Consider the following 19,704-nt stretch of genomic DNA (forward strand, 5'->3'; position numbering starts at 1 on the left):
CTGCTATAAAGGATCTATATCAGAAAAACTCAAACATAGTAAGAGGCTTTTCTTTCAATCTACTAAAAGCCACATTTTAGATAATGATTGAAAACAACAGCTGATGACAGCCAGTTTGGGACAAATGCCAACTGTTCCCATTTGTCCGAAAATGTTAAAATTGCTATAACACTAAGTTTTCAAAGAATACTGGTATCTGTAAATGAGAAAGTATATCAACTAAAACCCTAAAAAAAGACTAAAGATAAAGGTGCCTCTTTGATCTGCAACATCAGTTTTTAAAATTTTAGTGTTCTGAAGTATAAGTAAACACATCTCAACAGCTTTATATATTTTCATACATTTTATTTTTTTAAACACTTATAATTTTGCAAGCTAGCAGTAAAATATTGCCCTCAATATTTTACTAATTAGCACCGTATACCTTTTAAAGCTAACTGGAACATTGTTTCATTGTAAATGATTGTAAAATAAAATCATTTCAAATGCCAAATTAGTCTCAAGTAACATGTGAACCATTAATTTTATCATTATTTTTGGCTCTATGCACAAAGATGTATTTCAAAGATGAACTCAGTTCTGTCAGTCTAACAAATCAAAGTACCACAGTTTAAAGCAATAATCTCTGAAATTATTACTATATGAGGCATATAAGAAAGTTGGTAAGTCAGCTATAAAAACAAACAGTACTACGTAACTTAAAGTCCCTTATTTTTCTAGAAGAATGAGGAAAATAATGAAAATTCTAAGAATCAGTTACATATACGGTTCAGTATATGTCAGTATTCTCATACTTTCCTTATGAGTTCAGCCTTACCAAAAAACCATCAAAATGTCCAGGATAACTCAAAGGGACAGCTGGAAGCCTGAAATAAGATAGCTCAGTGCAAAAGATCCCAAGCCATTCATATAATTTTAAATGGAAGCCTAAACATTTAAGTCCTACTTTTGCTTTCACCTTTAAAAATCTTCTGATAATATGGGAAAACGCCTAATTGTACTCAAGTTACTAACACATGTTAAAAAAAAAAAAGGAAGAATTTTTGTTTCCTGTTTTCTGATAAGAGCATTCTTCAGAGCTATGGGGTTAAGTTCTAAGCCACGATTGACTGCTTACTAGCATGCCTGTTTTGCATACCAGTAGAATCAAGTCCAGTTTTGCCATTTGTGGATAACTATGACAAGATACAAAAGCATGTGTTTGCCATAAATAGCTCTGGCTAACAGCAAACTGCTCACACTGAGCAGATCAAATTCTCTATAAGGAGAGCAGTCTGGACCACAGCCAAATCTCACTACTAATACTTAAGATTGCTACATCATTTTTTTTCCCCAATTTGCAAGATGTATTAAGAAATAATAGCTGAAATGAAAGGTCCTAAACACGAGAAGTATTATTAACTTTTGAAGGACATTTTATAAATTACTTTCATCATGACCAAATATGCAGTTAAGAGCTTCCTGCTTCTACTACTCAGTTACTTAGAAACGTAAACGTGAATTAAAAAATAACTACCCTAATTTATCCAGAAAACAAATCTGGTATTGAAGAATATTTATGTCAAAGTGCAAAAAATAACTTCTGATCTTCATATTAACATATAAGGAAATAAATAAACTAATGTTTATAAAAGTATCCCTCTGTAACAATATTTTCTATTTGTTGGCTTTAGGATAGAGTATTTTTTAAACTCAACAAACTGGAAAATATCATGCATGAATGTTGTACAAAAAAATTCTTAAATGACCAGTGCAAAGATTAGTAATAGCTGTTTACTCTAAAAGTTGCTTCACATAACATTTTGCAAAATGTCCAAGGAAAACAAGGCAACGTTCTGTAATATGCCACAATTTTTATTGCGACGTGGCCATTTTTGTGAGGGTAGGGAGTTTGATCTCAAAAACAATGTTCCATTTAAGGCTCTTTTATACAGAAATTGCCATCATGACTGATATTCAAAATATTTTTAGTGTTGCAAAACTTACATGGTAAACATAAACTCCTACACTTATTCAGTAGTGTACACTCAATGGAAAACAAAAAGGCATTAACAGCTGTTTCTTTTAAGATATGCAGGTAACAGGAATGAATACTGAGGTACTAGGATAAGTTGATGACACCGTTAACAAAACCTAATTGGCATTCCTTTTGGGGGAGGGAGGGTGAGTTAAACTCATTACAAAAAAAGTGCTTTCAATGCATAGTGTTATATCTGTGCTGCCATGTCACAAAAATAGGCTTGCCAAGGCAGGTGAGGTGTATGAATGCTCGAGCCTCACAAAACTGCAATCAAGTGCAACTATAAATAATACTGAATAAAGTTTACCATCTGACCAGTGGATAATACTTTCAAGGCATTCAATCAGCTTACCCTTTGCAGTATTCTAAGCTATTCACATTGACAATCACTTTCATTGTAGTGCTTGCTGCAAGGGAGGCATATAACCAGTTGTTTTGGCTAAAATATGACGGGAAGGCATTCCTTGGGTTCTACATAAAAGTAACAGTATTAAACAGTCTAATGGCAATCACTGATAGGCTGCTTACATGAATGGTATTTCCTTCATTCACTGTATTGGAAGGACCCAGTGGGAAGAGAAAAAAAACAAAAACAAAAACAAAAAACACCTAACACTATTTCAATTGATTGAGCTGGAGAAATGGAAGCTCCTTAAGATCCAGATGGCACTTGACTGGCATTTTATAAGGGTTTTCCTTCAAGTGAAACTACTACGTTGCCTCCCAATTTCTCTCCAAGTGTTGAACGGTCCTTTATATCATCCAAGCCATTTACTTGCCATTCATGTTTAATACCTAAAAAGGAAAAATATGATAGCATTAAATCTTATAATTAAGAAAGAGTAATTCCTTTGTACAAAATTTTTAACGTTTGTACCTGTAAATTTCTTTTTAATGGCATCTTTAGAGCTAGCATAAATCATCTTGCTTTTTAAAGGTGCACTCTCAGGAGCCCTACAGAAAAAAAAAAAAATCGTTGAATCCCACTTAAAAGAATAACAAAGGCAAAACTGACTATGTTAATAACAATCCTTGCATTTTAAAAGTACTTTTTCTTTTGTTTTTACACACCAGAATATAAATACTAGGTCTTCTTTCTTAGACTCTTTTGTTTCGTATGTGGCATCGTACAAAGCATATCGGCAATCATTCAGAGGTAGCAACTTCACAAAAGATGTGTAGGGGTCCTCTACAGTATCACCAATGTCACCCACCAAGATCTGCTTTGCTTCCTCTACAATTATTTGTCTTTTGTCATCGCTTAAACAGAAGAGAACGGCTTTCTTTCTTTTTTTGATCTCCTCTTGTGTAGAAGATTTTCTTACTTTCATATCATTAAAAACTTTGATGACTTCATCATTCACTGTAACTCCAGAAGCCTGAAATAAAAAAAGAACAGTAATTCAGAACAAGTATTCTGGTTTTAACCAAAATTACTGTTTGCCTAGAGAGGATTCACTTTAATCTGGACACCAAAAATTGCATCCTACAGTACAAGCAGTCCAGTCAGATCTGCCACATTTTAAGTAGCAGTGTATGAGATACACCCAAAGGATTCTAACTCATCCTGTCCCATTCATCCTTTTTAAAGGGGTTTGGAGGTTGAAGTAAATGGAAGGTAGAGGGAAAGGGACAAATACAAGCTGTTCCATCCCTGAAATGTTTCCTATTTCATTGGGTGATGTCAGAGCTTCAGGAGCAGCAGCAAAAATACCTTCTGTATTGTGTCAACTCTGCAGGCCTTAAAAAAACACTTTTGGATTTCAGTTAAAGCTTCTACTATTTTTTTTTTCTTTAAAGTCATCCTAGCCAGTGCCGTTTCCTCATAAGGAAAGAGAATCAAGTGTGAACTCCAATCCGCCCACGGCTACAACATAATTGCCTCACAGCTCAAACGCCGACACTTAAAAACTAACGGAGCTAGTGTAAAAGCTTTTTACGGCGAGAAAGCATTTTTAAAAGCGTTTTCTCACCTCCTGAACTCCTCGTAGGGGTTTTATTACAGGGCACCGAGACCCTTAACCGAAAGTCTTCAGCAAGGGCTTTGAGGCACGTACCAATTTTAGAGACGAGCGCTGAGTAAAAGGAGGAAGCCCCGCGCAAACACGGCGTGCGCGGGATGAGCCCCGCGCCGCCGGCCGCCGCTCCCAGTATCCTGACCTCTCCAGAGGCGCCTGTCCGACTTAGGCCCCGACCCCCCGACCCACGCGCGCGCCCACCTCGCCCTCAGGAATCCGAAAAGCGGCAGGGCCTGGCCTGACGACGGGCGGGTAGGCCGGCCGGCTGGCTGGAGAGAAAGCAGCGGGGCCGGACGCAGCGCAGGAGCCCCCACCTTTAAGGCCTAAAGCAGGTTAAAATGGCGGCCTCACTCCCAGGGTCCTGCAAGGCCGTGCGAGGGTTTTTGCTCGACGCGTCCCCGCTCCCAGCCCCCCGGGCCGGCGCGCCCACCTTACCATAGTGTCCGCGGCTGTGGCTGCGGCGGCGGCTCCGGCTCCGGCTCTGTGGCACTGGTAGGAGGAGAGGGAGGGGCGGGCGGGCAGCGGCGAGTGCGGGGCACGCCGGGAGCTGCAGCCCGAGAGGCGGAGGCGGCGGCGGTGGCTGGGGGGCTGCAGGCGGCGGGCGGCGGGCGGGGCAGTCACGTGGACACGCCCCGGGCCGGCCCTTCCGCCTCCCGGCCCCGCCCGCGTCCTCGACCTGACCCCGGCGCGCGCGCCTTGCGGGCCTGGCCGGCTGCGCGGCTGTGGCTAGGGCCCGGGGGCCTGGCAGAGCCGCCTCCGGCCCGGGCCGCCACCCGTCAGCCGGCCCGGGGGCTCCCCGAGGGGCGCTGCTCTCGGGATTGGGCGCTGGCGAGGGGAACGGTGCTCCAAGGTGTCTTTCTTTTATTCACCTGTGGTTTCCACCGAAGGGGTTAGAGTCCAGTGTTTTGAGGCATTTTGGAAAACCCACTTGAGATGCTGTGAATTGTTTCGATTTTCTTCCTCCAGTTAAATGAGAATAAACACTAGGGGGGCGGGAGGGTTACCCCAGTTGACTTAATTACTCAGCAAAAACAAAATGATAAACAGAAGTGGAAAATCACTTTCCCCAAGTCTGTGGTTGACATAATAACAACGGGGGGAAATCAGGTAGTAACATCCCTTGGTAATATCGTTTTGTATGTTAGACTCATAGGATATGGATGTATTCTCTGCTGGTAGTCTTTTCTTCATGAAGCCCCGGCTGTGACAGCTGACATCAAATAAATGGACCCAAGAGTAGAGATTCCTCCTCCTTGGCAATCACAACCTCTTCTAGCAATGCCATGTAACTGAGCCAAGACTCTTCTCTAAACCTTTTTGTTACTTACACATGCGTCCCATTTATCAAAGAAAAAATTGTCACTTTATACTTGAGGAAAATTTTCATAAAAATTTAATGTTTCATGAGTTTATATGAAAATACTGTAGGGGCGCCTGGGTGGCGCAGTCGGTTAAGCGTCCGACTTCAGCCAGGTCACGATCTCACGGTCCGTGAGTTCGAGCCCCGCGTCAGGCTCTGGGCTGATGGCTCAGAGCCTGGAGCCTGTTTCCGATTCTGTGTCTCCTTCTCTCTCTGCCCCTCCCCCGTTCATGCTCTGTCTCTCTCTGTCCCAAAAATAAATAAACGTTGAAAAAAAAAATTAAAAAAAAGAAAATACTGTATTATCAGTGAAACACTTTATGTGCTTATCTGTAATGAATGTTTAATAAAGTGTTAAACTATTTGGGGTTGATTTTGTATGCTGCCTTTTCTCCTAAAGTTTGACGATTTCTTTCTAACTCCCTTCATTTGTAAAATTGGTAAACTAAATTTAAAGCTCTGATCAATAGTTAAACTTACTTTGTGAAAAAGACTTGCACTAAAAAAAGCACATTTATTTTTGCCTAAAACTGTTGGGAAGAAAATCGTAAGTCCAGATACACCTTGATACAGACTAAGCCAGAAGTGCAGTGCACAGGCAAGAACTTTGGGCTGGGAGTTGGGAGACTTGGGGATTAATCTTTGCACTGCCCCTATCTTTGTAACCTTGAAGGGCTTTCTACCCAGAAGACCTCACATACTTCATCTGTAAAACAAACTCTCATTGGGGTGCCTGGGTGGCTCGGTCGGTTAAGTGGCCGACTTCAGGTCAGGTTATGATCTCACGGTCTGTGAGTTCAAGCCCCACGTCGGGCTCTGTGCTGACAGCTCAGAGCCTGGATCCTGCTTTGGATTCTGTGTCTACCTCTCTCTCTGCCCCTCCCCTGCTCGTGCTCAGTCTCATTCTATCTCTCTCCCTCTCTCTCTCTCAAAAATAAATAAAAACATTAAAAAATTGTTTGTTTGTTTGTTTGTTTTTTATTTTATTTTATTTTATTTTTCAACGTTTATTTATTTTTGGGACAGAGAGAGACAGAGCACGAATGGGGGAGGGGCAGAGAGAGAGGGAGACACAGAACCGGAAACAGGCTCCAGGCTCTGAGCCATCAGCCCAGAGCCCGACGCGGGGCTCGAACTCACGGACCGCGAGATCGTGACCTGGCTGAAGTCGGACGCTTAACCGACTGCGCCACCCAGGCGCCCCCTTTTTTTTTTTTTTTTTTAAATAAAAAAAACAAACTCTCATTAAATTATCCTTAAAGTCCTTTCCAGCTTTGGGGCACCTGGACGGCTCAGTTGGTTAAGCGTCTGACTCCGGCTCAGGTCATGATCTCACAGTTGGTGGGTTTGAGCCTCTCATCGGGCTCTGCTGTCAGCACAGAACCGGCTGGGATTCTTTCTCTCCCTCATTCTCTGCCCATTCCTTGCTAGCTCTCTCTCTCTCAAAATAAATAAACTTAAAAAAAAAAAGTACTTTCCACCTTAAAATTCAGTTTCCTAGTATACCAGTGTTTCTCAGGAAATGGTGTATATGTATTTCAGGATTAAGTAAGTTTAAGGATGGAAAATCATAACGAGGGGATTATGCCCTAGTTTGTGTGATAAATCCTTGTGTCTAAAATTTAACATACTTTAAGTGGAGCATGCTAGGCATTGCCCAGCAAATGTAGACCTAATTTTTATGTCCACAGCTCGTGTTTCTTTTCTTTTTTTTTTAATTTTTTTTTTTTAACATTTATTTATTTTTGAGACAGAGAGAGACAAAGAATGGGGGAGGGTCAGAGAGAGGGAAACACAGAATCTGAAACAGGCTCCAGGCTCTGAGCTGTCAGCACAGAGCCCAATGCGGGGCTCGAACTCACGGACTGTAAGATCACGACCTGAGCCGAAGTCGGCTGCTTAACCCACTGAGCCACCCAGGCGCCCCTTGTGTTTCTTTTCTTAATGGAAAGATTGACTTAGTTTAGAGACAAAATTGAGAAGAAATTTCCCATTGTCCAAGCATGAATCCCAAGCAAGTGGATAACAACACTTCATATTTAGCTGGTACTTTATAGTTGGTGAAACTGTCGGGGAAGAAAAATTTTCCTTTGCCCTTCAAGATCTTCTGGCTGGTCAGAAATCAGATTGACAAGAGACAGATTAACAGAGGAAAGTAAAATTTCATTTTGTACATAAGGGGAATCCAAATAAACATGAGATTCCAGGGACATCTGGGTGGCTCATTTGGTTAAGTGTCTGACTCGTGGTTCAACTTAGGTCATGATCTTGACTGATGAAGTTTTGCAGTGATGGTGGGGTTTGTGGGGTTGAGAGTCAACAGCCAAGAAAGAATTCTTGAAGATGTCTTTGGTGCAAAAAGGTGATTTTATTAGGGCACCTGGGTGGCTTAGTCAGTTAAGCACCTGACTTAGACTCAGGACATGATCTCACCATTCATGGGTTAGAGCCTCTCATTGGGCTCTGTGCTGACAGCTCAGAGCCTGGAGCCCGCTTCAGATTCCGTGTCTCCCTCTCTCTCTGCCCCTCCCTGGCTCCTGCTTTGTCTCTTTCTTTTTTTTTTTTTTTTTTTTTTTTTTTTTTTTTTTTTAATTTTTTTTTTCAACGTTTTTATTTTTGGGACAGAGAGAGACAGAGCATGAACGGGGGAGGGGCAGAGAGAGAGGGAGACACAGAATCGGAAACAGGCTCCAGGCTCCGAGCCATCAGCCCAGAGCCTGATGCGGGGCTCGAACTCACGGACCGCGAGATCGTGACCTGGCTGAAGTCGGACGCTTAACCGACTGCGCCACCCAGGCGCCCCTTTGTCTCTGTCTTTAAAAAATAAATAAACGTTAAAAAAAAAAAAAGTGATTTTATTAAAGCACGGGGATAGGACCAATCGGCAGGAAGAGCAGCACTGACCTTGTGATGGGTAACTGGTTATATACCATGGATTTGGGAAGGGTAAAGTGAAAAGGGAAGTTTTCAAAGAGACTTTCATATGCTAAAGACTCGCAGATTACTGGAGGCCTAGCTATTGTCAAACTAAGGTTGTTTTTTCCTTTAGCAAAGCATTAACATTAAGACAGTAGGCAGCACTATCAACAATAGCCAAAGTATGGAAAGAGCCCAAATCGCCATCAATGGATGAATGGATGGAACTAGAGGGTATTATGCTAAGCGAAATTAATCGGAGAAAGACGAATATCATATGACTTCACTCATATGAGGACTTTAAGACAGAACAGATGAACATAAGGGAAGGGAAGCAAAAATAAAATAAAAACAGGGAGGGGGACAAAACATAAGAGACTCTTAAATATGGAGAACAAACTGAGGGTTACTGGAGGGGTTGTGGGGGGTGTGGGCTAAATGGGTAAGAGGCATTAAGGAATCTACTTCTGAAATCATTATTGTACTATATGCTAACTAACTTGGATGTAAATTAAAAAAAAAAAAAAGACAGTAGGGAGTTCCTGGAGAAAGTTTTACTCTGCCTGCCTCAAGTATTTGCCAATGGGCTGCAGGTTATAAGGAAATTTAACTTTACCTGCCATTTCCTTCTTGCCTTTGTTCCCCATATCACTATGGAGGGGTGATGTTGGGGCTCCAGGAAAACTGAGTCTCCAGGTTTCTGGAGATTAGGCTATTGATAAGATTGCCTTAGTCTTGTAATTTACTAAGATATTTGTAAACTGATGGAGACTCATGTCCTGCATGACTGTGATCCCTATCAGTTAGCCATTTGTTTTCTGTCCTTTCCTTTGTTCTTGGGCAGCCAGGAGTGCCTGACGAATGTCACAATGTCACACAGATCCCACCTGGGCAGGGCGGGAGGGGGTGCTAGGCTGGGGGCAAAACACAAGCTAGGAAGGAAGAAAAGAAGGAAGGAAGGAAGGAAGTGAGGAAGGAAGGAAGGAAGGAAGGAAGGAAGGAAGGAAGGAAGGAAGGAAGGAAGGGCAGGTAAGATTAAATTTCCTTACAATCTGTAGCCCATTGACAAATACTTGAGGCAAATACAGAGTATAACATTTCTCCAGGAACCCCCTACCATCCTAATGTTAATGCCTTACTTGAGGAAGAAAAAAAAAAAAAACAAACCCTTAGTTTGACAATAGCCAGGTCTCAGGTATCTTAGGAGTCCTCTTCAGCATATCAAAGTCCCTTTGAAGCCTCCCTTTTGACTTCACCTCCCCCAAATTCTTGGTACAAAATAAGCCACTTTTCACAACCCTGGTGCAGCTCTTCCTGCCCATGGGTCCTGTCCCTGTGCTCTAATAAAATCACCTTTTTGCACCAAAGACATCTTCAAGAATTCTTTCTTGGCCATCGGCTCCGGACCCCCCACCATCACCCCAAAACCTCATCAATGTCATGGTTCGTGGGATTGAGCCCCGCATGGGCTCTGTGCTGACAGCGTGGAACCTCCTTGGGATTCTCTCTTCCCTCTCCGCCCCTCCCTGCTCGCATGTGTGTGCTCTCTCTCTCACTCTCTCTCTCTGTCTCTCAAAATAAATAAATAAACATTAAAAACAAACAAACACAAGATTCCAAAGGTAAGTCAGGCAAAATAAAGTATATGTGTTATTTTGTTTTGTTTTATTTTATTTTATTTTATTTTAAGTAAGCTCTATGCCCAATGTGAGGCTTGAACTCATAACCCTGAGATCAAGAGTCACATGGCCTGTGGACTGAGCTAGTCAGGTGCCCCAAAATGAGGTATATATGTCATCCTGAACTAAGGAGGTGTAGAACTCTGGAACTTCAAAGGAAAGGAAGACAATTCACAGAAAGAAAGGAAAGAGTAAATATTTGGTAAAATTATTTTTGCTGGGCCATCCGGAAATAATGGGACATAGAGAGGACTTTGATCAAATAGGCCTCGCTATCTCCCATCCCTAGTTCATATTTTAATGCTGTTATCTGTGGTGATAGCTCTCTTCCTAGAGTAGGTTCTCTATCTAAACTCCTTCAGGCGGTTGGAGGGGAAGCTCAGAATTTTTTCTTGAGTCTTTTGGGCCTTGGTTACTTTCATCTCAAAATAATCTGCATGCCAAAGTGGCACATCTTGGGGCTACTCTTTCTGAATGCCTACAAAATCTTTCGCTTTCTTTCTCTCTCTTGAAGTTCCACAGAAATCATGGAGAAAGGATCCCCAGTGCTCTAAACACTTGCTTTGTCTGGGTATCACGAACTCCTCTCCTTACTGGACTCTCCCTCTCAGGGTCTCCCTCCCTCCTTAGCCTTGAAATTTGAAGACAAGAGATTCCACAGAAGCTGCAATCTGACAGAGACCAGGTCTGGGGACACAGGAATCTAGATTAGATATCAGAATGTCTCCCATCAAAACTGGGAATTCCAAAGATGTTAGTCACTCCCAGCTGTGACATCAAACCCTCTCCGAACTCCGCCCCCCACCCAACCACCCCCTTGGCAGAGTTGATATTTTCTATATACTAGGATTCTTTTCCTCAAGATATTTTCATCTTTGCACATATTGTGTTGTAATAGTTTGTTTATGTGTTCTGCCACCCTGCTAGACTATAAATTCCTTAGGGATCTGAGTCCTACTCAATCTTTGAATTTCTGGAATCTGGAATACAGTAGGTGCTCAATTATAATGAAGTAATACATTTAAGATGCTTTAGTGCTAGAAAGAGAACAAAAAGGAAGCTCTTCAAGATCGTGAGGTCTTTCTACGGGCCCTTGTGAGGACTGCATTAGAACCTCAGGGCCAGCAGCAACTCCTCTTCATGCCTATTGATTATAACCAGAACCTACCACCACTTAGTAAAAGAACGGCATTACCAAGCATTGCTACGTGAATTTTGGTCCATGTGTAGTGGAGGGATCTGAGTGTCAGACATCGTGTGTATTAGTTTCCTGTGGCTGCTGTAACAAATTAGCATGAACTTAATGGCTTAAAAAAATATAAGTTTATTGTCCTACAGTTCCAGAGGTCAGAAGTCAGAAATGAGTCCTACAGGGCTAGAATCAAGGTGATGGCAGCACTACTTGCTTTTGAAGGCTATAAGAAGAGAATCTGTTTCCTTGCCTTATCTAGCTTCAAGAGGCTACCCACGTTCCTTGGTTTATGGCCCCCAGACAGCTTCAGTCTTCACATTTCCCTCTCTCTCTTTTTTTTAATGTTTATTTATTTTTGAGAGAAAGAGTGCAAGCAGGGCAGGGGCAGAGAGAGAGGGATACACAGAATCTGAAGCAGGTTCCAGGCTCTGAGCTGTCAGCACAGAGCCTGATGCAGGACTCAAACTCATGAATAGTGAGATCATGACCTGAGCCCAAGTCACATGCTTAACCAACTGAGCCACCCAGGCCCCCAGTCTTCACATCTCTGATTCTCTGAATCTGTCTCCTGCCTCCCTCTTTCACTTCTGAGGACCACTGTGATTATTTTGGACCCAATGGATAATTTAGGATAATCTCCTAGCTCAAAATCATTAACTTAATCACATCTACAAAGTCTCTTTTGCTATGTAAGGTAACATATTCACAGGTTCTGGAACTTCACGTGGGGACATCTTTTGGGGGATATTACAGAAAAAGAAACAGCAAGTCCCAGATGTAGTCATTTGTCCCCCCACCTCCCACGGCAACAAACTAAAATTTATTTACAGTTTCAACCTATCCAGGCATGTGACCTTTGAAAAGCTGATCAGAAATTTTCTGATCAACACTAGTGAGGCAGTCTGCATGATACAAACCCTGCCGTGCCCTTCCCACCCCCTCCTGCCGAAAGAAGATGATCTGGCCTGAAACAAACCTTTCTTTTGCTAATGACTCCCTTGCCCCACTTTCCTTCCAATTAAAAACCTCCCACTTTGTACAACCGCTCTGAACATCTCTGTACTTGCTAGAGGGATGCTGCCCGGTTCATGAATCATTTCACAAAGCCAGTTAGATCTTCAAACTTACTTGATTGAATTTAATTTTTTAACAGGGGCCATTATTCTATCTCCCACACCACATCTGTTCTCTTTAGCAATTTCAAGCCCAAGCAAATAACTAACAGGTGGGACAGAAGAATCCTAACCAATCCAGTACTAGAACTCACATCTAAGCTGTAATTTTCCATTCGCTGGACCGCACGTGGATGGCAGCAACACACAACTGTTAGGAACTAAGTGAGAATGACCTCAGGGACGATGGATCTAAATGGAATCTCAGCTCTGACTCATGGTAGTGGTGCAATCTTGGGCCATTTATTTAACTTCTCTAAGGCTGTTTCCTCATGTGTAAAATGGGGATTATGTTACCTCTCTGAATTATGGTGAGGATCAGGTGAGATTGTGTACGTAAAGCTCCTTCCAGTACAGGCAAAGGAACCCTAAAGGCCATTGTCAGCACCAGTGTGGAGTGCAGGTGGGGAACCCCAATGATGGGGTTCAGGGTAGGCCACCCCAAATTACTCCACTTTAGCACATTGATTATTTAAATTTTTTTTGATGTTTATTTATTTATTATTTAAAAAAATTTTTTTAATGTTTATTTATTTTTGAGACAGAGAGAGACAGAGCATGAACAGGGGAGGGTCAGAGAGAGAGGGAGACACAGAATCTGAAGTAGGCTCCAGGCTCTGAGCTGTCAGCAGAGCCTGACGCAGGGCTCGAACTCACGGACCGTGAGGTCATGACCTGAGCCGAAGTCAGACGCTTAACCGACTGAGCCACCCAGGCGCCCCATGTTTATTTATTTTTAAGAGAGACAGAGTCTGAGCAAGGAAGGGTCAAAGAGAGGGAGACACAGAATCCTGAGGCAGGTTCCAGGCTCTGAGCTGTCAGCACAGATCCCAATGCAGGGCTCAAACTCATGAATAGTGAGATCATGACCTGAGCCAAAGTCGGACACTTAACCGACTGAGCCACTCAGGTACCCCCGCATGTTGATTATTTTAAATTAAAGTGACTTAAGAACATCCAGTACGAACAGCACACTCCGATCCTTCTCTGTGCCCCAAAAGCAGGAAATACATTTCCCATGTGAAAGGTACCCTTCCTGTATGAGAAGGTGAAGAGACATCCTTATCACCAGAGATAGGGAATTCAGGGCCAAGAAAGCTGTATAAACAGCCCTTGTTACTTCCTTACTAGCTTACTACCCAAGCTCAAATTTCTTTGTCTTGTTAATTCCTCACACATTTATTATTTCTTTGTCTAAAAGGGATAAAAGCTGCCTGCTTTGAGCTTCACATTTCTATGAGCTCTTGTGTGTAAGAAATTAAATGTTTTTTTTCTTGTTAATATGTTTTTTTTTTAATGTTTATTTATTTTTGAGAAAGAGAGAGAGAAGATGACCAGTGGAGGGGCAGAGAGAGAGACACAGAATCTGAAGCAGCTCCAGGCTCTGTGCTCTTAGCACAGAGCCTAATGTGGGGCTCGAACCCACGAACTGGACCGTAAAATCATGACCTGAGCCAAAGTCAGATGCTGAAGCAACTGAGCCACCCAGGCACCCCTCTTGTTAATTTATTTTATGTCCATTTAATTATTAGGCCAGCCAAAGAATCTTGAACGGGAGAAAGGAAATTTTGTCCTCTACACCAACTCACAGGCAACAGTCACAAAACAATGCCAGGCTTCATGGGTACTAATTTATAAGGCTCCGCTTAAGTATGTTTATTCAAGATTCCTGAGAAAATTGGAAAAGTGAACATCCCCTACTGCATATTCTCCCAAGAAACAAGCTAGACAGAGTTTCTGTGGTATGTAAATGTTTAGAATAATTTTTTAATTACTATTGAAGCCATTGAATCTGGAAGATTATGCAGCCCCACTCACTGTCAAGACACATCACACTTGTCTCCCACAGCCACTTCCCGACAAAGACAAATGTAAGCATAAAGACGGTCACCACTTCAAAATGTACCTTTCTACCCACATGCCTTCTTTATTCTGACATATCCTTCCTAACCCACGCCTGAGTGAGAAGACTGGTAAGGAGGCAAGTCATGTATTTTTCTAAATTCAAGTTGGAACTTTGAACAAGAAAATAAACACAGTGGGAGATGGTGTGTCAGAGTCCGATCTGTGTGACTCACTCTCTCATCCACAAAACTCATTTTGGGTCTTACATGTCTCATTTCTTGTTCTTTCTAACTTAGGGACATGACCTCACAGTAAAGGAACTTAGCATTAGCTCACGTGAAGAGGCAATGAGGTAGAGTAGCAGCAGTGAAATGCGGGAAGTAGTAAAATATTGTTTGAAGTAGTTGCAAACTCTACATTTATAGATGCTACTTTCAATTTATTAACTCACAGACACATTTATCAGATCCACCTACCAGTGATTTACTATTAATTGGATCATGATAATAAGTAGCAGCTGGTTACCTAAATTATACAACCATACAAAAACAACACCTGAGAAAAACTTGTGGGTAATTTATTTAAGGTGGAAATCCTTTGGTTACAAAAGTTGTAGATTTTTTAATCATAGAAAATCAGACAGACATGAAAAGCATTACATACGAAAACTATATGTTAACAGACATGGATAAGAGTAGGCAAGAGATCAAAAACTAAATCAAGAATGTCAAAAGCTTACTCAGTCACCCATCTCTTTGTTTCATTTACTGAGCACGTCTGCTAGAAGCTGAGAATGCAAAGATAAAAATAACATAATTCCTGCCTTGAAGAGTGAGTTCTGTGAGACTATAGCAAGGAAGCCAATGTCTATGGAACAATTGCACACCATATGCCTTGCATGGGTTGGGAGCACAAAAGTGGACCACCAGCTCAGTCTGGAGTGAGTTGGGTCCAAAGGGACAAGTGAGAGTTCACTATGCAGATAGGGTAAGGGCATTCAAAGCAGAGGGAACCTAATGCACAAAGCCACAGCAGTGTGAGTGAAGCATAAGAAACCCCAGGTAGTTTGCGATACTGGAGCCCCTACACTGGGTAAGGGATGAAGATGGAGTGGTATGGAAGTACCAGCTCTTATGAGCCTTGTGTTCAATCTCACAGTCAGAATTTTATTCTGCAGGCAGTGAGGGAGACAACAAAGATTTTTCAAATATGTTTTTTTAATTTAATTTTTTAAGTGTTTATTCCTTTTGAGAGAGAGAGAGAGAGAGAGAGAAAGAGAGTGTGAACAGGGGAGGGGCAGGGAGAGAGGAAGAGAGAGAGAATCCCAAGCAAGCTCCACACCGTTAGTGCAGAGCCCAATGTAGGGCTCAGTCTCATGAACCATGAGATCATTACCTTAACCAAAAATCAAGAGTCGGATTCTTAACCGACTGAGCCACCCAGGCTCCCCAGTACTTCATTCTTTTTCTATGGTCAACTAATATTTGGTTGCACAGATATACCACATTTCCTTTATCCATTCATTAGCTGATGGCGGCCTTTCAGCTATTTGCACTTTTTGGCTATTGTGAATAATGCTTTCATAAACATTCATGTGCAAATTTTTGTGTGAACATATATTTTCATTTCTATGGGGTATATACCTGAGAGTGGAATTACTGGGTCATATGGTAATTTCACGTTTAAAATTTTGGGGAGCTGCCAAACTTTTCCAAAGTGGCCACACATTTTGCAACCTCATTCCCAATGTTCCAATTTCTCTACATCCTTAACAACAATTGTTACTGTTTGTCTTTTTTAAGTCATCCTACTGAGTGTGAAGTGGTACCTCATTGTGGTTTTGATTTGCATTTCCCTTATGGCTAATCATATTGAGCATCTTTTCATGTGCTTATTGGTCATTTGTATATCTTTGGAGAAATGTCTGTTAATATCATCAGTTCAGTTTTTTAAAATTGGTTATTTGTCTTTTTATTGAGTTGTAAGAGTTCTTTTTTTTTAATTTTTTAAAATGTTTATTTATTTATTTTTGAGAGAGAGAGAGAGAGAGAGAGAGAGAGAGAGAGAGAGAGAGAGACCGCACATGAGCAGGAGAGGAGCAGAGAGAGAGGAAGACACAGAATGTGAAGCAGGCTTCAGGCTCTGAGCTATCAGCACAGAGCCCTACGCGGGGCTTGAACTCATGGACCGTGAGATCATGACCTGAGCTGAAGCCAGATGCCTAACCAACTGAGCCACCCAGGCACCTCGAGAGTTCTATATATATTTTGAATACAAGTGCCTTATAAGATATATGACTTATGAAAAAATTTCTCTCATTCTGTGGGTTGCAGGTTGTCTTTTCGGTTTCTTAATGATGTCCTTGGAAGCAGGAAACTTTGACATTTTGATGAAGTCTAGTTTATCTAGTTCTTTTGTTGCTTGTGCTTTTGTCATTATGTCTAAGAAACCATCACCTCATCTATGTTTATAAAGATTCTCTTCCATTTTTTCCCTAAGAATTTTGTAACTCCTGTTTTAGTTTTTAATTTTATTTTAGAAAGAGAGAGCATGTGACTGGGGAGAGGAGCAGAGAGAATCCTTTTTTTAAATAAATAAATAAATAAATAAATAAATAAATAAATAAATAAATAAATTAGTTTTTAAATTTACATCCAAGTTAGTTAGCATGTAGTGCAATAATGATTTCAGGAGTAGAATCCAGTGATTCATCTCCTACATATAACACCCAGTGCTCATCCCAACAAGTGTCTTCCTTAATGCTCCTCACCCATTTAGCCCATCCCCCTAAACAACCCCTCTAGTAACTCTGTTTGTTCTCTGTATTGAAGAGTCTTGTATGTTTTGTCCCCCTTCTGGTTTTTATATTATTTTTGTTTCCCTTCCCTTATGTTCATCTGTTTTGTCTCTTAAATTCCTCATATGAGTGAAGTCATATGATATTTGTCTTTCTCTGACTGGCAAATTTTGCTTAGCATAATACCCTCTAGTTCTATCCACCTCGCTGCAAATGGCCAAAATTTCATTCCTTTTGATTGCTGAGTAATACTCCATTGTATAAATATACCATTTCTTTAACCATTCATCTGTTGATAGACACTTGGGCTCTTTATTATTTTTTGTTGTTTTTTAAGTATTGAGTTCCTACTATGTGCCAAGGACTGTGCTGGCACTGGATATAAGATGAACGAAACAAACATGGTCCCTGCCTTCATGCAGTTTATAGTCTAGTGCAAAAATAACAGGGATCATATAGATTAGGAGAATTAAAGACTGATTCTCTGGCTGAAGAGCCCTCCAGAGAGAACAGAGAGGGGGGGAAAAAAAGAAGCTTGGCTTTTCAAGGAAAATAAAAGGCCAGTGAAGCTACAGTGTAGCCGACAAGAAGGAAAGCGCTACAAGATGAGGCTGAAGAAGTTAGGGGCCAACTAATGCAGGACCTGTAAACCAATCCCAAACCCCACGTTGAGGCTCCCCTGGTGCCCCAGCAAACTCAACAGGGGCGCTGCGGATGCTTTAAGTTTCAAGGGAAACACAGCGACATCTCTCGGACACCGTGGGAATTTACCAACTCAAACTCATTTACACTTTAATCCCATGTACTTTGGGTGAGTTTTCCGATGTTGGTGTAATAAAAAGCTAGTCCCTGGAGAGCATCCGTGTGGAGCAGGAAATGAAGGTGGCTGTTTCCAATCTGATTCCAAGGTTTAAGAAGTTATGTGGTGTCCAGCAGGCGCTATTGGGACATAAATATTAAGTCGCTTGAACTTAACTAGTTAATAAACAGAACTGTTAGCTATTTCTTTGGGCCCAAGAGCACCTTGAAAAAAAATTACTGAGATACTAAGGGCACCTTGAACTGATAAGTTTGGCAGCTTCTACTTTAAGGATTTTAATTTACTTTATTCCAAGTGTTACAGGAAGCTATTAAAAAGTTTACAGTAGGGAGAGTGACATGGAGGCTTTAATGTTTTCTAGTAAAATGGTGGTTAAAAAAAATCTAGACATTTAGCCTCAAGTGATTTTGCTGCCAATTACTTGCTCAATTATCCCAAAGTCTTCGGTTTAAATTTCGAAATTCTAATTAATTAAGGACTCCAATATTTTCCTCCCTAACAGACAATTTTGCCCCAAGGCTAGAGACCAATCTAGAATCAAAGCAGAAGCAGGTGTCTTTCAATGACTTTTAAATTGTTTATGCCTTCACAAACTGTCTACATCTTTATGCCAGTTCACATACTTTATAACATTTTCTGTAGGGTCATTTTTCCTTTCCTTATTTGTAACTGTTCTTCATATATTCAGTATACCAACTTTTTGTCGGTTATATGCATTGCAAATATCTTCTCCCATTCTCTGGGTGATCTTTTCATTTTGTTTATAGTGTCTCCTAAGTAAAGAAGTTAAAAAAAATCATGTAATAGAATGTATCAAGTTATTCTTTTAGGTTTGTACCTTTTCCTTTATATTTATGGTTTGTCTTCCTTTCCTCTTTCTTCCTGCTTTGATCTTTCGCTCCCACCTTCTTCACCCTACCCTCCTCCTCCTTTTTTTTCCTCCCTACTTTCCATTCTCCCCAACCTATTCTCCTTTCTTTTAAGAAATCCTTCCCCACTAGATATTTGATGAGCTCAAGGAATCAGTATTGAAGTCTTTTTAATGTAATAATGATATTCAGGTCATTTTTGTGTAGAGTGCCTTTCCTTTTAGAGATACATTCGGAAATATTTACAAATGAAATGGTGTGATGAGTGGAATTTTCCTCAAAATAATATGGAGAATGGGGGACAGATAAAGCAAGATTGGCCATTAGTTGTAATTATTGAAGCTGAGTAATAGGTACATAGAAGTTCACTATACTATTCTAACTAATTTGTATATGTTAAAATTTGACCATAATAAAAAGCATATAGAGGCGCAATTGGTTGAGACTCTGACTCTTGATTTCAGCTCAGGTCACGATCCCAGGGTCAGATCAAGCCCCATGTTGCGCTCTGTGCTGAGTGTGGTGCCTGCTTGGGATTTTCTCTCTCTCTCTCTCTCTCTCTCTCTCTCTCTCTCTCTCTCTCAAAATAAAAAAAATAAAAGAAATAAATTTTAAAAAGCATATATATATATATATATATTTGTATATATATATAGGTATATACACAGAGAGAGGTGAAATCCTTTCCAATCTTGATATAAGAATTTTTTTTCCTATATATTCTTCAAATAATTTTAAAGCCGCTCTTTGCACTTAGGCTTCAAATACCTGGGTGACTCTGAAGGAATGCCATAGAAAATCATCAGAGAACAGGCTTTTGTTGAGCTATCCAAAGATGGTTAAGAAGGAATGCTTGTGTGGTTGGCTGTGTCTTATGACAGTTTTTATGCTAGGAAAGCCCTTTCCAAACCAATGAGGACAGTTTGCCTTGGCTATGTGGAAACATACTTTTCAACCCAAATTTGAAGAATGATGCCCATTATTTTCTATAAAATAGGAGTAACCAAAGGGGTATT

General features: G+C 41.1%; 1 protein-coding gene across 1 annotated transcript; it reads right to left on the minus strand.

Annotated features, from left to right (window-relative positions):
* Nucleotides 1–328: 328 nt before the first annotated feature.
* CFL2 (cofilin 2) lies at nt 329–4,596 on the minus strand. Its single transcript, XM_030318924.2, has 4 exons — nt 4,474–4,596; nt 3,092–3,399; nt 2,898–2,974; nt 329–2,815 (listed from the first exon to the last, which is right to left on the minus strand). The coding sequence occupies exons 1-4, from the start codon at nt 4,474–4,476 to the stop codon at nt 2,703–2,705; spliced, it is 501 nt and encodes a 166-aa protein (XP_030174784.1). The 5' UTR covers nt 4,477–4,596; the 3' UTR covers nt 329–2,702.
* Between the last annotated feature and the right edge of the window lie 15,108 nt (nt 4,597–19,704).

The sequence above is a fragment of the Lynx canadensis genome, chromosome B3 (assembly GCF_007474595.2).
Source record: "Lynx canadensis isolate LIC74 chromosome B3, mLynCan4.pri.v2, whole genome shotgun sequence".
Classification (NCBI taxonomy): Eukaryota; Metazoa; Chordata; class Mammalia; order Carnivora; family Felidae; genus Lynx; species Lynx canadensis.